Source organism: Felis catus, chromosome E2 (genome assembly GCF_018350175.1).
Source record: "Felis catus isolate Fca126 chromosome E2, F.catus_Fca126_mat1.0, whole genome shotgun sequence".
Classification (NCBI taxonomy): domain Eukaryota; kingdom Metazoa; phylum Chordata; class Mammalia; order Carnivora; family Felidae; genus Felis; species Felis catus.
Window position 1 is genome coordinate 16,910,194 of NC_058382.1, and position 22,113 is coordinate 16,932,306.

A 22,113-nucleotide genomic window follows, 5' to 3' on the forward strand; every position below is an offset into this window, starting at 1 on the left:
TTTTTGCGTATGGTGTAAGAAAGTGGCCCAGGTTCATTCTTCTGCATCTCACTGTCCAGTTTTCCAAACACCATTTGTGAAAGAGACTGTCTTTTTCCATTGGATATTCTTTCCTGCTTTGTCAAAGATTAGTTGACCATACATTTCTGAGTCCATTTCTGGGTTCTCTATTTTGTTTCATTGATCTATATGTCTGTTCTTGTGCCAGTACCACAATGTCTTGATGATTACAGCTTTGTAATACAGCTTGAAGTCCAGAATTGTGATGCCTCCATCTTTGGTTTTCTTTTTCAGGATTGCTTTGGCTACTCATGGTCTTTTGTGGTTCCATACATATTTTAGGATTGTTTCTTCTAGCTCAGCGAAGAATGCTGGTGTTATTTTGATAGGGATTGCTGGCTACTATTGTTTCTTATTAAGTCAGCATTATTCATGTTTTTGGTCCCCAATATTTTATGTATTATTTTTCTCTGTCTGATTATAAGATTTTCTATTTATTGAATTTTGGTGGTTTTGGTCATAGTTTTGTTCTACCACACTCTGTCAGTACTCTCATTCTAGAACTCTAGTTATGAGTATTGTTCCATAGGTACCTCTGTATTTTTTCAATGTTTTTACTTTTTTGTATTTCAGATTGGATTATTATTGACCTATCATGGTGATCACTGACTGTTTCTTCTGATGCCTCCCATCTGTTCTTATGCTTATTCAGTGAAATTTTCATTTCAGTTTTTTTCAGTTATAAAACTTGCATTTTCAGTTCTATTTTATACATACTGATTTTCTGCTGAGGTTCCAGTTGTTGACTCAAAATGAACAAATCTTTTAGAATCTCTAAGAAAGAGAGTTTTTTAACATTTATTTATTTTTGAGAGACAGAGACGGGGGAGGGGCAGGGAAAGAAGGAGATACAGAATCCAAGGCAGGCTCCAGGCTCTGAGCAAGCTATCAGCATGGAGCCCAACATAGGGCTTGAACCCACAAACATGAGATCATGACCTGAGTCACAGTTGGATACTGAACAGACTGAGCCACCCAGGAACACCTGTGGAGAGATGTTTTTAAGATGCTGTAAACGTCTGTTTTTCATCAGACTTTCACCTGCTACTTTTAGCATCCGTTGATGATTCTTACCAGATCAATTATTATTGTGATGGTTGATTATTGGTGATAATCTAATTCCGCCATTCCTTCCACATTAGTAATTTGGTGTTCTACTATAAAGCATGTTTCATGGGTTCCTATTTTAGCCACTGGGTTATTAAATGGTTTTACTTAATCTGTTACTATTATGACATATTGTTATACTCAGATTATCCCATATTTGGCCAGTGGGAACTCCTTCAGACTGTCACTGTGATCTTTTGACATTGCAGTCACTTTTCGAGCACTTCCCTACTTTCTGCCTCCACACAATGTTCCAAAACCATCTTGTGTTTTCTCTGCTCAGTGCTTGTATATGCTATTTCTCCAAGTTCCTTGGATCTGGGTGCTGGATATTCTTACTGGTACTGGGATGTCGTTTCTTTTTTGTCCTCTCTGCTAGAAAACACACACACACACACACACACACACACACACACACACACACACACACACCTCTATATGTATTTCTATATTTATCTATTTAAAAATATCATGGGGGCAACCTGGCTGGCTCAGTTGGTAGAACATCTGACTCTACATTGATCTTGGGGTGGTAAGTTGGAGTCCCATCTTGGGTGTAGGGATTACTTAAAAAATGCACAAAAATATGACTTTATAGTAATACCTCCAATTTCAACCCAACACCACAGGGTTCATCTAGCCTCCTTCTCTCCATATTGCAATTACCTTCTCCAGCAGTGATAAGCTTTTCTCCCATTATATTAGCTTAATCCCATAATATATTTACTTTTTTGCTTGATTCTAGAATATATGAAGTAGTAGTTTCAGAATTGCTAATCTATATCATTGTGCAAATCAATCCTACTAGCTAGTTATTTGTTTATGGTTGTTTTTTGTTTTGTTTTGTTTCTGTTTTGGGCTGAGCGAATAGGGTCAAGTTGTCGTTCAAAAATTGCTTGGGTTAGGAGCACCTGACTGGCTCATTTGGTAGAGCATGTGGCTCTTGATCTTCGGGTCATTAGTTCAAGCCCCATGTTGGGGCTTACTTTTAAAAAAAAGAGCTTACTTTTTAAAAAAGCTACTTTGGGCACCTGGGTGGCTCGGTTGAGTGTCAGACTTTGGCTCACGTCATGATCTCAATTCATGAGTTTGAGCCCTGCATGAGGCTCGCCGCTGTCAGGGCAAAGCCCGCTTTGGATCCTCTGTCCTCCCCCCTTTTCTCTTCCTCCCCCCGCTCATGTTCTCTCTCTCAAAAATAAACATTAAAAAATAAAGCTTTAAAAAAAGTTTCTTGGGTTAGCTTTTTCCCCTGTAGTGTGGGGAAATATTTGTTTCTGCTTATATTCCAATGTAGGGTCTTTCTTCTCTTTATGTAAACATATATAACATTAACATGGTTCCCAAAGTGAAAAATATACAGAAAGGTATACTTAGAGAAGTGTTACTTCCTCATACCTTCATGTATTAAAATTTCCTATATTTTTGGGTCCCTTATAGACTTTCTGTTCTATTCCACTGGTCTGTTCCTGCATGAGTACCACATCATTTTGATTATTTAGGGACTTTTTAGTACTTTTAAATATCTGGTAGGACTAGGACACCTTGGTAGCTTTTCTTTCTCAGTCTTAACCTGGCTATTCTTGCATAAAATCTGTACTGCTACCACTAGGGATACTGTATATACGTCAGATGAAATGACCAACTGAATTGTCTCCCTCTAGTAATTCTCCTTCCCAATATCTTTTCTCTTCATGGCCCTTATCAGAATCTGAAGTTTTCTTAGTTAGGTACTTACTGGTTGTCTGCTTCCCAGATTTTCCTGAAGATTGGGGATCTTGTCTTCAGTATCCACTAGCATATTGTCAAAGGCTTGAGCACTCCATGGCATTATACACAAGCACTTTGTACATATTTTTTCCATTTAGCTATTCTGGAGGGTGTATACTTATCACATTGTGGTTTTAGTTTTTCCACTTTCTTAATAATGAACTTGAGCAACTTTTGATATCTTTATTGGCCATTTGGATACACACTTTTTTTGAAGTGCTTATATGAGTTTTTTTTTCCCATTTACTATTTTATTTTCTGTCGTTTATTGATCTATAGGGATTCTTTATATATTGTGGATGAGTCAAATATATTATATATATTTATTTAATATTTTATTAACATTTTGTCTATGTATGATTAAATATTTTACATTTATTACATAAATGTATATATTCATATTAACATATATTAACATATACTATATTGTATATTATATATATATAATACATTCTCTGTGACTTTTTTCACTTTCTTAATTGTGTTTTTTGATGAAATAGATTCTTAAATTTAATACAGTAAAATTTATCATTTTTCCCCATATGGTTAATGCTTTTTGTATTCTGTTTAAGAACTCTTTGCTATCTCAACATTATCAACAATAGCCAAATTATGGAGAGAGCCTAAATGCCCATTGACTGATGAATGGATGAGGAAGATGTGGTATTTATACGCGGTGGAATATTACTCAGTCATCAACAAGAATGAAATCTTGCCATTGCAACAATGTGGATGGAGCTAGAGTATATTATGCCAAGAGAAATAATTCAGTCAGAAAAAGACAAATACCATATGATTTCATTCATATGTGGAATTTAAGAAACAAAACAGATGAACATATGGAAAGGGGAAAAGAAGAAAAAAGAGAAAGATAGGGGAACAAGCCACAGGAGACTCTTAATGACAGAGAACAAACTGAGGGTTTGATGGAGGAAGGTGGGTAGGGGATGGGCTAGATGGGTGATGGGTAATAAGGAGGACACTAGTTGTGATGAGCCCTGGTGAACTGAGTAATTCACCAATTACTCAGTTCTACTCAATTCTACTCCTGAAGCCAATATTGCACTGTATGTTAACTGACTAGAATTTAAATTAAAAAAAAAAAAAGAAAGAAATCTTTGCTACCTCAAGCCCAGAAAGATATTTTATATTTCTTTTGCTTTACCTTTTATAATTAGGTCACTAATGTATCTGGAATTTATGTTTATAGTGTGATGTAAGGGCCAAGATTCATTTTTTATGAATATAGCTATGCAGTTGACCCAGTGCTACTTATTGAAAAGACCACTATGTCCCAACCATAATGCAGAGGAACCTTTGTTGTAAATCAGATGACCACATATATGTAGGTGTATTTCAAGGCCATTTATTTTGTTCCATTGGTCTGTTTGTTCATTCTTGTGCCAAAACCATACTGCCTTAATGACCAAAGTACTACTTTCACATTAACGAATTCAAGGACAAAAATATTATATCAATGTGTCAAAATAGCATCTGATAATATTCAGCAGGAATTTCTAAACTTTTTAAAAATGTTTTTTTATTTATTTTGAGAAACAGCGAGTAGGGGAGGGGGAGAGAGAGAGGAGAGAATTCCAAGCAGCGCAGAGCTCTTTGTGGGGCTTGAACTCACGAACCATGAGATCATGACTTGAGCCGAAATCAAGAACCAGACGCTCAACCTACTGAGCCACTCAGGTGTTCCATGTTCTCCACTTATTTAAAAAAAAAATTTTTTTTTAATCTTTATTTTTTGAGAGAGAGAGAAAGCATGAGTAGAGGAGGGGCAGAGAGAGAGGGAGACATAGAATCCAAGGCAGGCTGCAGGATCTGAGCTGTCAGCACAGAGCCCAGTGCGGGGCTCGAACCCACGAACTGTGAGATCATGACCTGAGCCAAAGTTGGACGCTCAACTGACTGAGCCACCAAGGCACCCCCCTCAGCAGGCATTTCTAATAAAGAAGTTAATAAGGAACTGAAGGAAACAATTGAGCCACAATAAAGTCTGTTTACCTCCAAACTAAAACAAATATTATACTAAGAGATTTCCATTAAATAGGTGAAAACAACTATATCCCTATCACCACTAATCCTAAGTCCTATTTTGGAGATTCTTTCTATTAGATTAATAAAATAATCGCTATAAATATTCAGAAAAAATCCAAAATTATATCTATTTGCAGTTGACATAACTGATAGCCTAGAAAACCAAGGGTCTTGTAAAAAATTAAGAATATTGGGTAATAATGAAAGCTATGATTGCATCCACATTTAAATTTTTTAAATTTTTATATGATAGTATCACCATAAATACACATACAGCCACAATCTGGGGAGGCTAAGGTTCGTTATTTATAATACTAGGTAAAGGATTATTATCTAGAATATTATTTTTAAGAATCCCACAATTCTTTTATATTTTTTTAACAAAGGAACATGGCATGAATTGGTAAGTTATAATGTTTAACAATAAACAGATGTGAAAAGATGCTCAACTCACTATAAAGCACATGCCAGAAGTAGGATTACAAGGAAATAATACTTTATTGGGTGAAGGGGTTGTAAATTGGCAAGACAGTGATGTTCTCACTTCTTTTTTTTAGAAAGAGAGAGAGAGAGAGAGCATGCGTGAACAGGGGAGAGGGGCAGAGGGAGAGAATCTTAAGCAGATGGAGCCTGACATGGGGCTCAATCCCACAACCTTGGAATCATAACCTGAGCCGAAATCGAGTCAGATGCTCAACCCACTGAGCCACTCAGGTGTCCCATGTTCTCCACTTCTTTAAAACAATGTTTTTTAATGTTTTTGAGAGAGAGAGAGCATGAGTAGGGGAGGGGCAGAGAGACAGGGAGACACAGAATCTGAAGCAGGCTCCAGGCTCTGAGCTGTCAGCACAGAGCCTGACATGGGGCTGGAACTCATGCACCGCAAGATCATGACCTGAGCTGAAGTCAGACACTCAACCAACTGAGCCACCCAGGTGCCCCTTCCCATGTTCTCCACTTCTATGGCACTATCTAGTGAAGTTGAAAATGAATATAACCTTTGATCAGTCCCACTTTTTGATAAATACCTCAGAGAAATTCTTGTTTATGGATAGCAAGAAACACACAGGTTAAGTCAGTAGGATTTTTCAGCAAGAAATTATAGTCTATACATATATTTATAGAAAGAATAGGGGGAGGGATTTTCTATTCTATTGAAAAGTATCATTTCAAATTAAAAAAAAAGAGCGAGCAGCTGACTGGATAACCTAATTTGAATTGCTTTCCTTGCCAAACAGATAACTGTACACCTGTCATAATGCTGACATTTCCATCCTTGAGCCACTCCTTCTGGTTAAAGCAGCATCTGCCAAAGTGGAATTACATCCGCAGTAGGTATTCGGAATGGGAGTTCTGTATAGTAAAGTCTGAGATACACTGGTCAGATAAAATGAAACTTTTTTGGATAGTCTTTTGTTAGGCACTTAATGTGAATTTTTTTTCCCCCTCAAGAAATATAGTATACAGAGTTCCCGGCCTTGTTTGGCTATACAGTAATTTCCCCACTATGATTAAAGTACTAGTGTTTCGTGGAACATACTTTCAGAAATTTTGAATTAAGTACAGTCTCCAGAAGACCTCTGTTAGCATGAAAACGATACCAGGCAGGAGAAACATACTGACCCATTAGCAAAAACTAATTTTGTTATAGCACTTAAAATACTTTTTGTGTTAAAATATTGTGTGTATTGTTTGAAATCATGAGTGGGTCTATTCTAGGTGAGTGATTATCCAATGATATCTGCCCAATCTGAACAAAATGGACCGGGAAGTACAAGTCTTAATGTATAACTATAGTGACATTACAGAGGTTTGGTAGAAAATAAAGTGTAATAATATTCATTTTTGTTTTGTGGAAGGTAATAATTTTTGTGTTGAATCCTCATTTTTCATATCTGTTGTTCACTCCTTTTTTAAAGCTGATGAAGCTAAGATGAATTAGAATATGAGAAACAACCTAAAAGATATTGAGGTAAATAATGCCATTTTTTCCAACATTGTTACATTGCTCAAGTTAAAAACCTAAAATCTGGATACTTAATCAAATCACAACAGGTCAGGTCCCTGGATATTCCTGGTAAATTGTTTTATGTTTTATAATTTTTTTAATTAAAAAAAAGTTTATTTTTTTATTTTTGAGAGAGAGAGACAGAGTGCGAGCAGGGGAGGGGAAGAGAGAGAGGGAGACAGAGAATCTGAAGAAGGCTCCAGGCTCTGAGCTGTCAGCAAAGCCCGACACGGGGCTTGAACTCACAAACTGTGAGATCATGACCTGAGCTGAAGTCGGACGCCTAACTGACTAAGCCACCCAGGTGCTCCTATAATTGTTTTAACAGACCATTAAGTTCGCTGAACTTTATTTGGGATGTTTGTATGTATCTTAAGTGATACTGGTCCAGATTTTGCTTTCTAGGGGCTATTCGCATTTTATTATTGGGATGTTAGCCTTATAGAATGATCTAGCAAAATTTTGTTAGAGGCTGTCTATTCTTTAAAACTTTTTAATGCCTGCAAAACTGTTGATTCTAGTTTTTTAAAACAATCATAACTACAATATTTTTCTTTGCTTATATATCTGTTCAGGTTTTCTATAGTATCTTGAGTCAACTTTGATGATTTCGTTTTCTCCAGATAATTCATTCTCTGTATTTTTATAGATATTGAAATATATGTATATGGTAACACATATAACTTTAAAATTTTTAATTCTCCTTGATATATATAGCTGTTTAACCTTTCTCATATATAAAGTTGAAACGGAGTCTTTTTTTCCTCAATAACTGCCAATTCTGTATTAATGGCCTTTTCAAAGAACATCCTTGGATAAGGATTTTATTAGCTATTTCATTAATTGCTACTTTAATGTATGAATTACTTTGTGGTACTTAGTTTTTAAAAAAATTATTAAAAAACTATTTTATGGTTCAAGCTAATGTGTTTTTCCCCCCAATTTTAAAAATCAACTATCTGTTAGGGGCACCTAGGTGGCTCAGTTGGTTAATAAGCATCCGTCTCATGATCTCACGGGTTGTGAGTTCAAGCCCCACATGGGGCTCTGCACTGACACTGTGCAGCCTGCTTGGGATTCTCTCTCTCTCCCACTGCCCCTCTCCCCCCTCTCTCAAAAATAAACAAAAATCAACTGCCTGTTATACAACAGGTACTATAAGTGTGGGGACAGAATGGTAAAGAAGACAAACACTAGTTCCTCAGTCCAAGTTTTCTTTTTCTTTTTTTTTAATATATGAAATTTATTGTCAAATTGGTTTCTATACAACACCCAGTGCTCATCCCAAAAGATGCCCTCTTCAATACCCATCACCTACCCTCCCCTCCCTCCCACCCCCCATCAACCCTCAGTTTTTGTTTTTGTTTTTGTTTTTGTTTTTTAATGTTTATTTATTTTTGAGACAGAGAGAGACAGAGCATGGACGGGGGAGGAGCAGAGAGAGAGGGAGACACACAGAATCTGAAGTGGGCTCCAGACTCCGAGCTGTCAGCACAGAGCCCGACGCGGGGCTTGAACTCATGGACCGTGAGATCATGACCTGAGCCGAAGTCGGACGCTTAACCGACTGAGCCACCCAGGCACCCCTGTTCTCAGTTTTTAAGAGTCTCTTATGCTTTGGCTCTCTCCCACTCTAACCTCTTTTTTTTTTTTTTCCTTCCCCTCCCCCATGGGATTCTGTTAAGTTTCTCAGGATCCACATAAGAGTGAAAACATATGGTATCTGTCTTTCTCTGTATGGCTTATTTCACTTAGCATCACACTCTCCAGTCCCATCCACGTTGCTACAAAGGGCCATATTTCATTCTTTCTCATTGCCATGTAGTACTGCATTGTGTATATAAACCACAATTTCTTTATCCATTCATCAGTTGATGGACATTTAGGCTCTTTCCACAATTTGGCTATTGTTGAGAGTGCTGCTATAAACATTGGGGTACAAGTGCCCCTAGGCATCAGTACTCCTGTATCCCTTGGGTAAATTCCTAGCAGTGCTACTGCTGGGTCATAGGGTAGGTCTATTTTTAATTTTTTGAGGAACCTCCACACTGTTTTCCAGAGTGGCTGCACCAGTTTGCATTCCCACCAACAGTGCAAAAGGGTTCCCTCAGTCCAAGTTTTCTAAATGCATTAAGGTTATTTCTTAACAAGTAGACTTTTGGTGATTTCCCACAAACTTTTATTTGTAGGCATCATTATCATTTATCACTAAGTGGTATAAAATTTCAGATTTGATTTTCTACTTAGGGAAAGCTTTATTATGGATATTTTCAAATATATGCAAAGGTAGTAAGAATAGCACAATGACTCAATGTACCCATTATCCAGCTTCAACATTTAGCAGTTGCCCATCTTATTTCATCTGTTCCTGCCACCCTCCCTCCCTCCATTTACTTATTTAGTTATTTATTTATGAGAGTGAGTGAGCAGGGGTGGAGGGACAGAATCCTAAGCAGGCTCAAGTCAAACTCAAGAGACATCTGACTAAGCCATCAAGGCACCCTTTTCCTGAAGTATTTTAAAGCAAGGCATAGACATTATGTGATTTCACCCTTGAATACTTCAGTATGAATTTCTAATGTATAAGGACTTACACATAATAATTGGTGATGATGCCATCATTATGCCTAAAAAATGAATAATTGCTTAATATAACTTAATATCCACTTAGATTTACATTTTCAAAACAATGTAAACAATGTTTTCATTTGTCCAAATCAGGATTGTATTTAATGTATTTTATTTTCTGTAATTATGCTCTGGCATTTGGAGACTTGGTCCTGGAGAGACTGCCCTTCCCAGGGGTAGCAAATTCCTAGAGATAGCAAACAACTCTTTTGATCAAACCCACCAAGCCAAAGCCCCAACTGTTTCATCAAACTCTCACACACCAAGCCAATATTCCTCCTGCACAAATCACCCCAGGGCCAGGTACCAGACAACTAGGGACCACTCATATACCTCAGAACCTCCGAAATTATTAAGACTATCCAGGGGATGGGGCGCCTGGCTGGCACAGTCGGTTAAGCGTCCGACTTCAGCCAGGTCACGATCTCGCGGTCCGTGAGTTCGAGCCCCGCATCGGGCTCTGGGCTGATGGCTCGGAGCCTGGAGCCTGTTTCGGATTCTGTGACTCCCTCTCTCTCTGCCCCTCCCCCGTTCATGCTCTGTCTCTCTCTGTCCCAAAAATAAACGTTGAAAAAAAAAAATTTTTTTTTAAATTAAAAAAAAAAAAAGACTATCCAGGGGCACCTGGATGGTTCAGTCTGTGAAGCATCTGACTCTTGATTTTGGCTCAGGTCATGATCTCACAGGTTCATGAGTTCGAGCCCTGCCATCAGGCTCCTCACACTAATATTGTGGAGCCAGCTTAGGATTCTCCCTCTCTCCCTCCTGCACACACACACCCTCTCAAAATAAATAAACTTGAAAAAAAAAAGAAATATTAAAAAAAAAAACCACTATCCATTCCATTCCCAAACTTCCTCAGTGTACTTACCCAGTGTCACCCATTCTTTGGAGAAAACCTCAGCAAAGGCTCTGTGCCATGCTCTGCCCTTTCCCCACTTCTGCCTTCCAACATAACTGGGTATTTCCCCATGTGGCCCTGTGGGCATGCTGTTGCCTCCTGTTTTTAGAGATCTTTGAGTCTAAACTTCTTCCTTCATGACAATCATTTCTGTATCTGCATGTTGTACCATAATTGATTAAAACAAATCCTGGGTACATTTTAAAACAAGGATTCCAATACATTCCACACACTGTATTTAATTGATATGTCTCTTAAGTCTCTTTTAATTTGCAGCATTCTTTTGTCTTCACCTATATTGGTTAAGAACCAAGACCATTTATTCTGTGGAATTTTGTACATTCTGGGTTTGGTTGTTTGCTTCTTTGTGTCATTAATTTGTTCCTTTATTCCCCAAGTTTCCTGTAACCTGGTAATTAGATTTAGAGACCCACTTTTACTTCTGAGTTAACATTTGGGGTAAGAACACTTAAATGATACTACATATAGCCACTGCACAAGCAAGAGGCACATAGTGGGGCTGATCTAATTGAGATGTTGATGTAATGTAATGTAAATGTAGGTTCTGTCATTCTGATCCATTAAAAACTTCTTATCAATCTTTTTCACTAATGATCTTTGCTTCCATTGATATCACCACCAAGATCCAGTATTTCAGAAATTAAAGAGTGATTTTTCAAATTCTGTCATTCCTTTGATCTTTATTAACTAGAGTTCTCTAATAATAATAAAGAACTGTGCTTCACCAACTTTTGGTTGTCTTATATAGGTCATAAAGGAAAGACAAAATAAATGCTCCACTTTTCCCCTTTATTTATCAATAAGTACCCTAATATGCTTCATAACTGACCAGTGCATTTGGTCAGGAAAAAAGGAAGCTATTAAAAGCTTTTGTCATGACAAAAGGACATAGGAACCAATTTGAGGGGATTCTCACTAATGAAAGACAGGACAACCAGAGCACAAAAAAAGGCTACAATGTATTTTTAAAAATCAATACAGAAGTTATAATACAAGTAATTTTTAATTTCCAAAGTTTCTTTTTACATTATTCTTTGTTAATTTTAAGTTAAATTTAGACTTGGGCCAGAGAATGTAGACTGTAGAATATCTGCTTTTTTATGAACAAATTGAAAAACAATTTCTCACTTTCACTATTTTAAAAAGAGTAAGTTATCTGAAGTTAAATAAGGGTGAGTGTTGGTGGAAGGCATTTCTATATTCTTTGTGCCCATAGTCTTTCATATGAATTTTCAAAGGAGTAATACTAATGATAATAATAAAACAAAATTTAGTGGCTTAAAACAACAATCATTTTATTATATCTCATGATCTTGTGGGTCAGGAATTTGGGCAGGGACTCAGTTGATAGATTCATCTGTTTTATATGGTATCAACTGAAGTCACTCAGTGGGTACTCAGCTGCTGGGTGGTCTGGAGGATCCAACACTATTTCACTTAAATGTCTGGTGTCTTGGTAGGCATGTGTGGAAGACTGGGCTCAGAAGGGTGCCTCTTCCTTTCTTTGTGGTCTTAGGGCTTCTCCATGTGGTCTCTTCAGCAGAGCAGACAGACTTTTTAACAGAATTCAGAGCCTAAGCTTAAAGGAGCACTCCAAGAGATGAAGTAAAATCTACCAGTAAAGCCTGGAAACTGGCACAGCAGTACTATTACTAGTCAAAGTAGTCTTGGTCTGCCCATCCTCAAGGAGAACGGATGTGGATTCCAGATTTTGATGGGGGGAAAGGGGGAATGTCAAACAATTTGCAACAATTTTTATTCTGCCACAGTATTGTATTACCATTTTACAAATGAAAAAATTATAGCACAGAGCAGTTAAGCATCTTGTCAATATAATACAAGTAGGAAAGTGATGGGACAGAGATAAGTGTCTCCCACATTTGTCACACTGATTAGGATTAGTTTTTAGAGTAAGTGTAAAGTTTATCAGGTTTAAGTGATGGTGGAATACATTAAATTAACATATTCTTGTAATGATATAAAACCTCTTAAGTCAATTGCCTGTATGAAGGAAGCAAAAAGGATTAATTACTATATTCATAGAGTATTCTACAATACAGGATTGAAAAACTATCTTATATTTTTACATTATGAATTTTTAGATGATGGGTAAGGTGTGAATGTTGTCTAAAGGCCTTCTTACATTCCTTACATTCATAAGGTTTCTCACCAGAATGAATTCTCAGATGCTGAATAAGGGATGAATTAAGTCTAAAGGCCTTCCTACATTCCTTACACTCAAAGGGTTTTTCACCAGTATGAATGCTCTGATGTAAAGTAAGTTTTTGGCGCAATCTAAAGGCCTTCCCACATTCCTTACATTTATAGGGTTTCTCACCAATATGAATACTCTGATGTTGTGTAAGTTGTGAGAGCAATCTAAAAGCCTTCCCACATTCCTTGCAGTCATAAGGTTTAACACCAATATGGATACTTTGGTGTGAAATAAGTTGTGAGTAACGACTAAAGGCCTTCCAACATTCCTTACATTCATAAGGTTTCTCACCAGTATGAATTCTGTGATGAAGAATAAGATGATAACCACGACTGAAGGTCTTTCCACATTCCTTACATTCATAGGGTTTCTCACCAGTATGAATTCTCTGGTGCAGTGTTAGTTGCTGTCTCACTCTGAAAGCTTTCCCACATTCCTTACATTCATAGGGTTTCTCACCAGTATGAAGTTTGTGATGTACTCTAAGGCCAGAGCCACACAAAAAGGCCTTCCCACATTCTTTACATTCATAGAGTTTGTCAGCAATATTAAGCTTCTGATGTCGAGTGAGATGTGCATACTGTCTAAAGGCCTTTCCACATTCTGTACATACATAGGGTTTCTCACCAGTATGAATCCTCTGATGGAGAGTAAGTTGTCCTCGCACTCTGAAGGCTTTCCCGCATTCTTTACATTCATAGGGCTTTTCGCCAATATGAATTTTCTGATGTACTCTAAGGTCTGGGCCACATATAAAAGATTCTCCACATTCTTTACATTCATAGAGTTTTTCACCAGAATGAAGTCTCTGATGTCGAGTAAGGTGTGCAGTCTGTCTAAAGGCCATTCCACACTCCTTACATTCATAGGGTTTTTCACCAGTATGAATTCTGTGATGAAAAGTAAGCTGTTGGCGTACTCTAAAGGCCTTTCCACATTCTTTGCATTCATAGGGTTTCTCCACAAAATGAATTCTCTGATGTGGAGTTAGAGATGTACGTTTTTGATAAGAGGACACTTTTTGAGATGTAATTTTCACTTGACTGAAATATTCCTCCTGTCCTTCAAATTTTCTTTTAGACTCCCAGTCACTTTTTAAAATTAGACCCTTAAGGCCATGATTTTTAATTCTTTCCATTATCTTCCACTGAGGTAAGTTTATTTCATAAATGTCATTTTCTGAGGATAACTTCTTGGTCTCATACCTGGTCTCTAAATCTGAAAGAAAATAAGAGAGCAAACATATAGTTTCCTTTTTTAAAAGAAGTAAAATTTCTACAGTAGAAATAATAGACAGCTAAAGTAATACTCAATGAAATTCTGAAAATATGCAAGTTGAAAAAAAAGCATACAGTAACACCAGGGAAAATGAAAGTTCATGTTAAGAAAGTAAGACTGGTGGGGTGCATGGGTGGCTCTGTCGATTAAGCGTTCGACTCTTGGTTTTGGCTCAGGTCGTGATCTCATGGTTTGTGAGATTGAGCCCTGCATGGGGCTCTGTGCTGACAGTGGAGCCTGCTTGGGATTCATTCTCTCTCTCTCTCTCTCTCTCTCTCAAAATAAACAAATAAATAAACTAAAAAAGAAGAAACAAAGTGAGGCTGGTGATTACTAAGTCAGTGGGTATCAAGCTGAGATGTGGAGTAGAAGTCACAGGAACTTGTTATAAATATTGAGGTTTAGACACTACCTAAACCACCTGGATCAGATTCTACAGTCCTGGTCAGTCCAATATTTAATATTCTCCACACAGTTCTGATGGAAATGAAAGGTTAAGAATTCATCCTTAACTTTTTTCAACAACTTCTCTTTATTCTTAGAATAAAATCAAACTTGCTGTGGTTAAAAGACCTCCACTTACCTATAACACATCATCTCAGTCTGCTCTATTTTCCACAAATCTGCTTGGGCTCTTTGAATAGCTGGTTACTTCTCATCCTGAGGTCTTAGTTTAAAAGTTATTCCTTTAAGGCTGACTCTAAACCTATGTCGTTGGGGCACCCAGGTCGCTCAGTCAGTTAAGCATCTGACTCTTGATTTTGGCTCGGGTCATGATCTCCCAGTTCATGAGTTCGAGCCCCGCATCGGGCTATGCACTGACATATAATATATGTGTATTACATATCAACATATATCTGGGTTGAAATTATATATTTATAAATTTTTACAATTGTTTCTCTGCTTTTCTTACCCCTAAACTTCTTCAACGGCAGAAACAATTTCTACTCTCTGTTAAATAATACGTGCATAGCACATAATGAGTTTTACTCTTTCAATTCCCATGGTTATATACTCATTTGGAACATATTTCTGTCTCTAATCTCTCACATATTATAACAATGATTAAATATTCCCTTTATTAATCCAAGCTAGTCTAGTTAAACATATAAATGGAAAATGATGGTTATATATTCCTATATATCCTTTTATTGCTTAAACCCCTTATCTATGTCCATTCCTTACTTCATGTAGCTGTGAGTTATTTTCTGTCTCCACAACACAATAAAAGTGCTGAAGAGTTCTATTCACTTGATTTCTCTTTAAGCTTATTCTGTTATTCATCCATTTTATAAATGCTCAACTAGTTTTGTTCCTTCATCCCCTTACTCAAGTCTCCTTTCCGTTCCTTCAGAGGCAAAGCTATTCCTTTATTTCCTAGAAATGTGTACCAGTGATTTTCCACACAGGAAAACATGCTTATACCTTACTGAAGTTCTTATGAAATACTTAGCAAAGAAAAAGATGTGATATGTAAGAAACTCACTAAAAGGGACAATGGGTCTTGTAGTCACTTGAGTATGAAAAATTTGCTAACAAAGTTCATGTTGGATATAGAGAGCAGATGGTAAACCAGTGGGAAAAATAGCCAGAGAAATATTTAAGTGCTGAATGAGTTATGTATGAGAGAGAAAAAGGAGGATGTTTCAGTTATTATAATATGGTCTGTGTAAAAAAGCTGAAATCATATCAACATTTTCTATTGAAGCTAGAAATAATAAAATTTTAAAAAGCCAAAAATAAACCCACTTGAAATTTTAGAAGTCTATATTAAATAACTTTTAGATCAATAGGGAAATAAGCTCCAAAACAGTATTTTTGTATTTTAGAAAATGGTAATAATTTAAAAATCAACATTAAATTAGTATCTATAAAATATAAGCACAGCGCTTAGAAAAAAATTTGAAAACTTTAAATATTTACAACAATAAACATGAGAGAAAAAATTAATTAAAAATCAAAGAAATTGGAAGAAGAATAAAGTAAACTGAAGCAAAGCAGAAGGAATAAATTAATCAGTATAAATGCATAACTAGAAAACAGAAAAAAAGAACTAATACATAAAGCAAAAGCAAAATTAATCAGTATAAATGCATAACTAGAAAACAGAAAAAAAGAACTAATACATAAAGCAAAAGCATTCTTTAAAAAAACAAATCAGGGGTGTCAGCTTGGCTCAGTTAGTTAAGTGACTGATTCTTGATTTAGGCTTAGGTCATGATCTCATGGTTTATGGGTTTGAGCTCTGTGTCAGACTCTGTGCTGACAGTATGGAGCCTGCTTGGGATTCTCTCTCTCTCTGTCCCTTCTCCACTTGCATGCTCTGTTTCTCTCTCTCTCAAAATAAATAAATAAACTTAAAAAAAATCAGCAAAACAGCTAAAGCGTTAGTTAATATAAAGAAAACAGCAAGGGGATGCCTGTGTGGCTCAAGTCAGTTAAGTGTCAGACTTCAGCTCAGGTCAAGATCTCAAGGCTCGTGGATTAGAGCCCCAAGTTGGGCTCTGTGCTGACAGCTCAAAGTCTGGAGCCTGCTTCAGAGTCTGTGTGTGTCTCTCTCTCTGCTCCTCCCCTGCTCATGCTTGCTCTCTCTCTCTCAAAAATAAACATTAAACAAATTAAAAAAAAAAACAGCAATAAAGCACATAGAAATAAGAAATGGCAAAGTGAAAATAACCACGAATACAGAGGCCAGCTGAAAAAAGATTATTTTGCTAATAAATTTTAAAACATACCTAAAATGAATAATTTTCTAGGAAAATATAATTTACCAAAACTGACCACAGAAGAGATACAATGTTTAAACATGAATTTCCAGGGGGCCTGGGGGCTCAGTCAGTTAAGCATCCGACTTCGGCTCAGGTCATGATCTCACGGTCCGTGAGTTCGAGCCCCGCCTCAGGCTCTGTGCTGACAGCTCAGAGCCTGGAGCCTGTTTCAGATTCTGTGTCTCCCTCTCTCTATGACCCTCCCCCATTCATGCTGTCTCTCTGTCTCAAAAATAAATAAATGTTAAAAAAAAAATTTAAACATTAATTTTCATAGAGCAAATAGAGAATGGGGTGAGACTTACCATCTCCTTCTCCTAGGAAAGAAGCTTTAAAGAATAGACCATCTAAATTCTATTAAGAGTAGACTATCTAAATTCTATTAAGACTGAGAACTAAGAAAAAGGAGGACTTCCAAACTATTTTCATAGAGTAATACTGTACTAAAGATCACTCATAAAAAGAAAACTACATACCAATTTTTTGAAAACTGATATAAAAATTCTAAAACATCTAATAAAACAGCATATTGAAAACGTAGTGTTATTTATTCAAAGAATGTTAGAGTGGTCCAATATGAAGAAATCTATTAAGACAAATCAACACACCGGGGTGCCTGAATGGCTCAGTAGGTTAAGCATCCAACTCTTGATTTTGGCTCAGGTCCTGATCTCAGGCCCTGGGGTCAGGCTTGTGGGGTCAGCCTCTGCGCTGACAGCGCAGAGTTGGCTTGGGATTCTCTCTCCCTCTCTCCCCTTCCTGCGTGCATGCTCTCTCTTTCTCTCTCTCTCTCAAAATAAACTTAAAAAATAAATAAATAAATAGGGCTGCAGGGTTTGGGGGGAACCACAAGATCAACTTCAGAGATTCTGAAAGGCAACTAAAATAGGAACCATTCCTGATTTAAAGGAACAGCACAATAAAATAGAAATGATTACTTCCCTAAAATGATAAAATATATATTAAAGGCAGCTTTTGAGTTATTAGCCAATACACTTAAATATCAGAAAAAAGCTAGAAGTAGAAAAATTTAAGAGGAGGTAAAATTGTATTTCCAGATGATATGATTACATAATTGGAACACTTAGAAGGTTTAAATGATATAAATGGTAACAGAATTTAGGTAGGGTAGTGGGATATAAAATCAAAATACAAAAACTAATAGCTTTAATATATATGTTTAACAATAAAATATAATGCAGAAAAGAAGATTCTAGTCAGGTAGTAAACTGAAAATATATACATAACCTTTATGAAGGAAAACTCTGAAATACGAAGCATTTGGCATTAGATTTTCTAAAGAAATGACATGCAAAATCACAAGATGGAGATTACTCTGTACAAGGTGAGAATGGCCTACCAAGTGTATGTTCATGCTGAGAAGCTGAGCAGGTATGGATGACAATGGGTGACAACAGGATAAATACTATCTTCAAAGTGGCCATGTATATTGAATCCTGCAGATTTTCTCAGGCCAGATAGCAACTACTCCTGTCTGCCTCCACAGCAGGCAATGGACATGGGGGCTAGGGCATGAGAGAGAAAATAGTGGCTAGTCATGTCCTGGGGATACAGTCACATCCCTAGGTCTAGGTGACAAAGTACTTCTGCTTTACAAGGGAGTGTTTATTCCAAACAAGTTTAGGCCAATTTCACTTTTTCCCTTAAGGTATCTAATTTAATTAAATAATAAACTCATGAACAACTATCAGTCTCTTCTCATAGTCTCTTCCAACACTTTGGAAAAACTGATCGTAAATACATATTGTTAAAAAATCACAGCTTTCAAAAATCGTTGGAGGAGTTAGAGTAAAAGATGGGGGAAAACATGACAATCAAGAAATAGTCCGCACTCACACTTCAAGTCTGGCTCTTGTTCTATTTAAAAAAAATTAAAACTAGGACACCTGGAGGCTCAGTCAGTTAAGCGTCCAACTTCAGCTCAGGTCATGATCTCAGGGTTTGTGAGTTTGAGCCTTACATCGGGCTCTGCCTTGAGAGTCTCTTACTGTCTCTCTGCTCCTCCCCTACTCATGCTTTCTCTCTCAAAATAAATAAAGTTAAAAAAAAAGTCTATCCTCCAGAAAGCTCTTTTGTACTCTTCCCTAGTTGATCCCACCCCACACTCTTGAAGTGACCACTGATTTAATTTCAATTACAATATATTAGATTTGTTTAAAAAAATTCTTTTTAACTAGAAATAATAAACTATGCATTATGTATGTGGTTTAGATGAAAAATTAAATATGATGAGACACATTAGAAAGGCAGGCTTAGACATATCTCAACTGAATTAATAAATAAAGATACATTTTCATGTTGAGAGTTAAAATACTTTTATGATATATATATATATAAAATCTCTAGGGGTGTCTGAGCAGATCATTTGGTTGAGGATCTATCTGACCAGCTTAGGTCAAGATCTCACGGTTCAAGAGTTTAAGCACCACATCGTGCTCTCTGCTGTCAGCACAGAGCCTGCTTCAGATCCTCTGTCCCTATCTCTCTCTGTCCCTCCTTACCCTGCACTTTCTCTCTTTCTCTCTCAAAAATAAATAAACATTAAAAAAATAAAATATCTAACCCATTTTTATGAATTAACAAACCAAATACCAGTCCCAATTCTATTCAACCAAAGGATTTCTATTCAATATATTAAAGACTGCTAATGAGAATACAGAAAACTATAAGAACTTTCTCTCTCTATATATAATAATTACATTTAAGTTTAATAAAAGCCTGACATCCAAGAAACTGTACTTCTGAGAATCAATTTTAAACACATTCTGAATAAGTCCACACTGAATGCTAATATTGAATAATCTTCACATTCTATTCATGACTATCTTCTTACTTCACTGAGAAAATAGCAACAACAGAATATGCTATCTTCTCTCCACCACCTCTGACCAACCTGCCTTCATAACTACATTGTTTTCTTTTTTATACCTTATTCTCTGGATCTTATGCCCTTTCCTCCACTCCCACCTCAAGGACACAGCTTCCACAATTATCTTCTTTCTCTATTGCATCAGTTTCCCCCACCTACAGAATCATTCTCATGAACACACAAACATGTTCTAATATATCACAAAATACACTGCTTATAACTCATATCCCCAGTGTAACTATGAATGTCATTTCCCAACTTCCTTTCATACACAATTCCTCCCAAGAATTCTTATACTGATTCTCATCACTGCCTCACCTACCCTTCTCTCGTTATGTCATTTCAATCATGTTTTCACCCAGACTTCACTGAAATCACTTGCCAGAACCTGGGATGAATTCTCCATCTCCACTGTCTACTCTCATTTTGAAACATTTTGTTTTTATGTCAGTGGCTGTTCCTTCTCTATCTCCTTTGCTATCCCTCTTTCAAAGGTCTAAATGGTGAAGTGCCCCATGAATCAGTCCTCAGGCCAGTTTCCCTTGTCTGCTTTCTTCCTTCAAGCATGTCTTCCTTAAATGATCCAGTTCAGACCCATGGATTTAAATTTGAACCACAGACTCCCAGATGTACAATAGGCCATAATCTCTCCCTGAGCTCCAGGTTATTCAGCTGCCTAATCAACATCTCAAAGAGAAACATATCTCAGAGTTAAAAATATCCAAAACAGAATTCAATGTCCATCTTCCAACCTGCTCTTCTTATCTTCCCCACTTCAGTAAATTGTGCTTCTATTTACCCAGCTAACACCCTTATCTCTTCCTTTGATAGATCTTTCCCACTTAATCCACTTATGATCCTATCAGCATGTTCTTTTTGGCATTACCTTCAAACATATCACAAGTCTAAGAGCTTATTACCTCCTACTGTTGCCATTCTTTTTTTGTTTTTTCTTACTGTTGCCATTCTTATCCAAACCACCATTACTTCTAGTCCAAACAGCTGAAATTGCCTCCATACTGGTCCTTCCTGCTTACATACTCAACCAGAGGGATTATTTTATTTTATTTTATTTTTAATTTAAATATATTAAATTTATTGTCAAATTGGTTTCCATACAACACCCAGTGCTCATCCCAAAAGATGCCCTCTTCAATACCCATCACCCACCTCCCCCCCTCCTTCCCACCCCCCATCAGCCCTCAGTTTGTTCTCAGTTTTTAAGAGTCTCTTATGCTTTGGCTCTCTCCCACTCTAACCTCTCTCTCTCTCTCTTTTTTTTTTTTCCTTCCCCTCCCCCATGGATTCCTGTTAAGTTTCTCAGGATCCACATAAGAGTGAAAACATATGGTATCTGTCTTTCTCTGTATGGCTTATTTCACTTAGCATAACACTCTCCAGTTCTATCCATGTTGCTACAAAGGGCCATATTTCATTCTTTCTCATTGCCATGTAGTACTGCATTGTGTATATAAACCACAATTTCTTTATCCATTCATTAGTTGATGGACATTTAGGCTCTTTCCATAATTTGGCTATTGTTGAGAGTGCTGCTATAAACATTGGGGTACAAGTGCCCCTAGGCATCAGTACTCCTGTATCCCTTGGGTAAATTCCTAGCAGTGCTACTGCTGGGTCATAGGGTAGGTCTATTTTTAATTTTTTGAGGAACCTCCACACTGTTTTCCAGAGCGGCTGCACCAGTTTGCATTCCAGAGGGAACATTTTAGATTATATAGCAGGCTATAGCTTCCAGTTTCTCTTAATGATTATATTACTTGACCTTTGCCTAACTCTGATCTCATCTTTTGTTACTTTCTTTTCCCTTCCTCCTCCTCTAGCCATAATGGCCTTCTTTTTACTCCTCAAACATGCAAAGCTATCTTCCTCCTTAGGCCTTTTCTGTTGGCTCAGAATGCTCTTGCCCTAGAGAATCACATGGCTTGAGCCTCACATCTCTCCTCAAATATCACCTCCTCAAAAAAGCCTTCTCTCATTTATCTGCTCTTCTGTATGCAAGTTATACTTCAATAAAAGTTACTTGAAGGAAGAAAGAAACAAAGCAAGAAAAGAAAATGAAAGAAAAAAATGATCTTGTTTAAGATGTCTAATTTTGAGTCAAGAGTTGTCATTTTGGCTGAATACTTCCTGATTAAACTTACATTATCTTACTCATTTGGAAACTCTGCATTTCATTGTTTTTTTTTTCAGCATTAATAACTGTAAATGTCATTTAATTACCTAAATATGAAAAAGAAAATAAGTTAGGATTGGGACAAAAAGCATGTTTTTCCTTCCTGTGGTGGAGAGTGAGTCAGAAGATATAACATTATAGATAGTGTAGGCACTGAAATGGCCCTGTTACAACAAGAACTTTTAGCCTAAAATGAGTCTCCTCAGCCAGACCTGAATGTACAGACAGCA

At 36.8% G+C, this 22,113-nt stretch overlaps 1 protein-coding gene across 1 annotated transcript in view; it reads right to left on the bottom strand.

Annotated features, from left to right (window-relative positions):
* LOC111556204 overlaps window positions 1-22,113 on the bottom strand; it is a 67,139-nt gene that overhangs the window by 32,034 nt on the left and 12,992 nt on the right. The window contains exon 5 of the mRNA XM_045047010.1: window positions 12,617-13,971. Coding sequence (XP_044902945.1) covers window positions 12,617-13,971 — 1,355 coding nt within the window. The remainder of the gene's footprint in view (window positions 1-12,616; window positions 13,972-22,113) is intronic.